The sequence below is a fragment of the Sinocyclocheilus anshuiensis genome, unplaced genomic scaffold (genome assembly GCF_001515605.1).
Source record: "Sinocyclocheilus anshuiensis isolate Anshui unplaced genomic scaffold, SAMN03320099.WGS_v1.1 scaffold1604, whole genome shotgun sequence".
Taxonomy (NCBI): Eukaryota; Metazoa; Chordata; class Actinopteri; order Cypriniformes; family Cyprinidae; genus Sinocyclocheilus; species Sinocyclocheilus anshuiensis.
In genome coordinates, this window is record NW_015555841.1 from 700,743 (window position 1) to 707,165 (window position 6,423).

Genomic DNA, 6,423 nt, shown 5'->3' on the forward strand with positions numbered 1-6,423 from the left:
AATATTATTGCATAGCCTATATGTAAAACTTTGTCCTATAATTGTATAGCTGCTTTTTCAGATTTTTATGTTGCTCTGTTCTGAATACCTTCAAATTTAAAGGATTTGCTGCAACGCAATTTTGCATGATAGAATGTTAATTATTTATTAGCCTATTTTTCATCCATGCAGCAAATGCTTTAAAATTACTTTACTGCATTCCAGACGCTTTTAAAGTACTTTTCACTATAAATTTTACGGGTAACTTGAATGTAAACATTGTCATGAATTCGTTGTATTCCCATTTGTAAAATAGCCAATACATTAATTGTTGTAGGCTAAACCGATCTCATGAAAGCAGTGGCGGGCTAGGGCGGGGCTTGACGTGGCTATAGACCAATTTAGAGTAGACGTCACTGGGAACAAGTGGAGGTAAATGGGTAAAATCCATGGAATAAAAGAAAAAATATATATTTTTGTGCCTTTTGATGTCAAGATCGGAATGCAAATAATTTTTATAGTATACTGTCGTCAAATACGCCATTTGAAGCTAAACGCAGACGTTTAAATGGACACACTATGGATGAAAACTGCTATGATTACTCTACTTTTAAAGCATAAATTTTATTTGGCGGTCGCCTACCTTTGCCTAATGGGTAAGTCCGCCCCTGAGAGTAAGGTACAGTGTGACAGAGTAAGACTTATATGACTGCAAGAACTCAATTCAGACTCTTGGCCTGGACTGCATTTATCCAGTATTTTCTATACCTAGATGTGTGAGTGCCTCCTTGTCCCATGGCCAGGTAGCGACTCCAGCAAGGTCTTCATCTGAGGAATTGGCGAAGAAGATATTGAGGTGCGTGGAACCGTCCAGCTTGAGGATCTCTTTTACCTCTTTCACATCCAGATAGGCCCTGGAGCAAGAGATGGAGACACATGGTGAAAATGAGCACAGTGTCTATAATATAAACATAACAAATACTTATTTGTTTTAAGTTACTGTACATTTTTTCATATATTCTGTGGAGAGTAAATATGTACTTGCATAATAAGTTATCTGATAACTCATGTCACCTGAAGCTCAACCATCATGTTACATGATGGAGTGCTGCCAACAAGGTTACAGAGTCCAGCATTGGTGGGCCTCATTTATTTGTCAGTCTTATTTGAAACTCATTATGACACACCAATTAATCTAAATTCCCCACAGTGCAAAGCTGCTGGAAAACATGTCCTACAGAGGATAAAACAGGATAGCTACTCCTTTGGAATGATATGAGATGCTACGTTAAAAAGATGAATGTCAGTGTCTGCCTGTTCTTATGTATGTAGCATACTGACAAGTGGTCGCTATGAGAGTGATTACCACAATAACGATTCCTGTTTGTGCAATTCTGCGCTTTGACTACTGTAGAGACACTTACTTGAGATCCTTAATTATACTCAAGACTTAAAGTCCTGTTTTAGATAATGAAAATCTTGGCTCTTGACCCTTCCCCTTAAAAGTTGAAATTATCACCATAATTATCACTACATTGCAAATGATGTGCATGCAAGAGCAATCAGTATTGAGTTTTGATCTTTCATTTGCACTCTCTCTACTGCGCCAACAGAGAAGCTGTCCAGCAACTGTTAACATCACTCTCAAGAATCCATTACAATCATGTTCTCTCTTTCCCCAATCTGGTCCACATTAACGTTTTTTAACAGCAAGCTAGGAGACCAAAGCAGGTGTGCAAATGTAAGTGTCTTTCCAAAGACAGGTGCTTTTATGAGCATGTAGCTCCTTCAACTCGACGTGCTAAGAGCCCGTTTTACACCAGAACACTCCATTAGGGCAAAACCATTAACGTCCGTTATGTTTATGGCCTCCATTGGCACTTAGAGTTCACACAACTGTAAAGCACCTGATGAAGGACCTCCCTGAGGTGACCCATGTGACAGCTCAGGAAACCCCATTCATCAATTAACCCAACACACACAATAGCCAAGGGAAAAGCATGGACGTCGCAACAGAAGCAGATGATAATATAGTATGGACTTTCACCTGTGACTAATCTCTGGACCAAAGCCATGACAGACATTTTTTTCTTATTGCACATCAACAACATGCCGAAAAATGGGCAGGCATCCAAAGCAAGGCATGAATTAATGTATACAAGCATGTGTACATGGTGTGGATTCACATAAGCATTTAACTTTTGGCTTATGGGTTAACCACAACTGTGTCCAATGTATACGCCATCAAATCTGATCAGTGATCTTATGAATGTAAAAACACAAATCTCTCCTTACAAATGGGCTGTTTGCTTGCAAAATCAATGTGGCACTGTATACATTCTTTAAAAAGTATGGAGAAATAACTTACAACACATGCCTAAAACATGTAAGACAACATAAATTGATATCATTCACATTTTTCAGAGACTCCAACTCGATCTCCTGTTAGCTAGATTTCCAAACATGCAAGTGGTAACAGGCACCGGGTCTACAAAAATAAACGTCCAACCACACAGCCATTGCTGTGCCACGCATGTAGCACAGTTCATCCAAAATTCCACAATTAAGAAGGAATGTTGATGAATGTTTGCAGTGCAGCCATCAGTGTGTCTCCCTAGACATCCAATAATCAAAACAAAATAAACAACCACTTGGGGTGCTCATCTGAAAATTCTTCTTCTGTTCTCACTCTAATCTTTCTAAACCATCTTTCATCCATCAGTTGAAATATTTCCATTGAAATCTCAGGTTTGGCCAACTGCTGATTTCTGTTACTGGATTGGATATCCAGTGATAAACAGTCTCTTGATGATTGCGATGGGATAATATTTGGGAAAAACCACCTGCATGTTTTTCATGACTGATGTCACCACATAGCCCGCACACAGAGTCATTTGAAAAGCTTTAAGAATACTATTTGGATGTGATTATGTGGCCTGGAAAGCGTTCAAAATGGCTAATAGAAAACATTGCTTTCCTTTGAAAGAGAAGCTCAATTAAGGCATGCAGAAGAAATTCATGGACAATACTGGAATACTGGGATGAATCACACAGATCAAAACGAAGACGTAACAAGGTTGTTTTCACTTATCAATTCATTCACTCTTTTCTCTCGAAATGGAAATGTTTAAACTTTTCTCATGAACCTTCGTGCACTTCTGTAAACAAACATTTATGAATACATTTTGAAAACAAAATTGTTACTTGGTGACCAGTCTAAACAAGAATCAAGTAAGCTTCCTTGAAATGTTGGCTTTTACTTTGCAGTCCATCCAACTACAACAAAAACAACCAAAAAAACTACTTCTTAAGGCAATAAATCCCTCATAAAACCAATCTCATAATTTGGGATTGCTACAGTACGTGTTGTCCTTGGGGCTATAACCTATTTTTGTGAAACAAATTAACATAGCTACCTTTCATATTGTCCAAAAGTTAAACGAGACCTTATTCATTGGTGGAATTGTAAACATGTTGTGCTTTCTATCCAGTGGCCTCAGGTATTCAGACTTAGAAATCCAATTTCCTTTTACTCTTTTCATCTTTTGGAAAAAAATACTGGTGTTTAAAACTTTGAGCAAATAGCCACACAGCAGGTGGTAACAATTGCCCTAGAGGGATCCTAGATAAAAACATTTTTCTTGAAGTGCTTATGAATAGCCAGAAGAGAAGATCCCACTGCAAGAGTTGTGAGAGGCTCAGTAATAATCCACAGTTGCCTTTACAGATTACCTATAGGAGTCCTTCTCAAATCTGTCCTGGAGACCTCCAGCCACTGCACATTTTGGATGTCTCACTCAACTAGTACACCTGATTCAACTCATCAGCTCATTATTTGAGACTGCAAGACTTTAATTGGGTGTGGCAGATAAGGGTGACATCCAAAATGTGTAGTGGTGGGGGTCTCCAAGACAGGTTTGAGAAGCACTGGCCTGAAGCAGGAGTAGCCAACCCTGCTTCTCTGGGGGCTACACTTTACTGCACACTTTAGTTCCAAGCCTGCTCCTACACCTGGATGCTGTTGCAGAGTAATCCTTAAGACCTTGATTAACATATTCAGGTGTGTTTGATTAGGGTTGGAGATAAACTCAGCAAAGTGTCAGCCCTACAAGAGCAGGGATACTACTCCTGACCTAGAGAGACATGGCCACTATCTATGCATGTTATTCATCCTCCCTCTTTTGATAAACCTTTAACGCTACTGAAATGTGGAGATAGATCTGGAGTTTTGGAAGAAATGTTTAGCTACATAAATCCATACCAAGAGGAAGCAGTGGTTATGAATCTGAAATCAAAATGCTAATCAGGACACAATGTTTGCCCATTTCGCAGTATTCCAGGATTTTCCAATCCTCCTCCTCTGGGACCACCGTCCAAAGTTTAGCTCTAGCCATAATTAAACACACCGGAACCAGCTAATCTGCTGTGGATTTCTGGATCTTTATTAAACTCTGTGTTTGGTAATTTATCTTTGTCTTCTTCAGGCATTCCTGCAAAGATTGTGACAGAAGACCGGACCAAAATAGTTAATTTGCGGCTTTTTTCTCCCCTAAATGGATATCCCCACTGTCAGGCTCCTCTGCCTGGAGCAAGCGGATCGCTCCCTCAAGGACCACACAAGGGAATTTTTAAACCTGGCATACCAGACTCACTACCTGGACAGCTGCCTCTGTACTTTATACTATGTCAGACTCAACACCTCGACTAAGGCCAAGTTGCCCGGGGAAGGTCCTTGGTGGAGCTTCGCCACGTTTGTGGAGTGGGTGCTGTTGAACTGTGGATTGCTTTTTGCCGTCATTCCAGTGGAGGAAGTCTCCAGCCACACTCCCGACTAAGAGCCCGGCCAATCGTCATCCTGCTACTTCCGTCCAGCCCTGAATCATCTGTCATCGCATTGGTTCTTTCAAGTCCTGAATCTCCTGAACCTCTCGTGTTCCTTCCCAGCCTCCCTCTCCTGTATCCTCTTCACATATCTGCCAGTTCTTCAGCCGTCTCTGCTGGTTCCTGCAAACCCCTCAGCTCACCCTCAGTCAGCGCCATCCTGGTGCTTTGTCTCACCTCCGGTCTTTCAGTCTCCAGCTCCACCTTGTCTCCGCCTCCAGCCTGCAAATCCTGGATTCCATCTCAGCCCTTAGACTCATTGGCTCTGCCTTGGCTCCTAGCTCCCTCGTCTCCATTGTGGCTCGTCATACCACTGACTCCACCGGGCTCCCTCGTCCCTCTGGCTCCGCCTTGGTCAGTCGTTGACCCTCCATTGCTACAGGATTCCACTCCTCTGGCTTCGCCTCGTCCCTCCATCTCTCTGGCTCCGTCTAGCTCCTCCTTCACTCCAGCTTTTCCTTGGTCCTCAGTCGCTCTGGCTTTACCACAGTCTTCCGTGTCCCAGCCTCAGTCGCATGAGCTGTCGACTCTGCCTTGGCCCTTCAAACCCACGGTGTCACCCTGGCTCTTCTGTTCTCCGTCTCCGCCCTGGGCTCCTCAAGCGGCTTTGTCTCCATCAGTCAGCCCCGTGGTGTTGTTAGCTTTACCTCCACCATGGCTCCTCCCTCCAACGACTCTGTTGTGGGCTGTAATCCTTGCTCTGCTCTGGGTCCACACCTGGCTTCTCCTCCCGCTTCTGGCTCCGCCCTGGCTCCTCACTTCATCATCTCCATCCTGGTTCCTTATGTCATCTCCTTCTCACAGTACCGGCCTTTCTCCTGCTCCACACCCTCCTCCAGAGCCCCCACCCTCCCTCGTCAGTTGGATCTTCTGCAGCGCAAGGACACACCATTCCCAGGGGGGCGTAATGTCATCAATATGTTAGATTCTGTTTCATGGACTTTTAGCTTGCTTTCATTAGTTTAATGGTTGTTTTGCTCTTTTTTTCACTTCTCTTTGTTTTGTCAGGGTTACTAATGATATTAGTTCATTCTGTTCAGCTGTGTATCATTAATTTGCCTCATTTGTCAGTGTATTTAAGTTCATCCTTTTCCTGTGTTCATTGTCAAGTTTTGTCTTTGGAAACTGAATTGTTTCTGTACCTGTTGTGGATTTCTGTGTGAATCTTTATTAAACTCTGTTTTGTAATTTATCTTTGTCTTCTTCGGGCATTCCTGAAATTATTGTGACAGTAAGAAAGTGGCCATCCTGGAGCCGGAGTGGACACTAAGTAAACTGCTAATGGTTGAAAAATGTTTATGTAATGTACTAAAGATAAGAATGCAGAAAACTGGCAAATATTTCCCACATGTGAATGATTACTTTTACATGACTATTTTCTGTTGACTGATGAATGTGAAGCCAAGTCAATGACAGTCAATGCTCCTCACACCCAGACTAGGAGTGGAGCTTGTGTAGGCCACCAGTCTAACTGGACCAAAGCTAAAGTTTAAGGGGTCATATGATGCGATTTCAATTTTTCCTTTCTCTTTGGAGTGTTACAAGCTCTTGGTGCATAAAGAA

General features: G+C 42.2%; 1 protein-coding gene across 2 annotated transcripts in view; it reads right to left on the bottom strand.

Annotated features, from left to right (window-relative positions):
• LOC107675511 (pappalysin-1-like) overlaps positions 1-6,423 on the bottom strand; it is a 149,874-nt gene that overhangs the window by 133,305 nt on the left and 10,146 nt on the right. For both annotated transcript variants that reach the window (XM_016469895.1, XM_016469896.1), the window contains one exon: positions 748-893. In XM_016469895.1, coding sequence (XP_016325381.1) covers positions 748-893 — 146 coding nt within the window. The remainder of the gene's footprint in view (positions 1-747; positions 894-6,423) is intronic.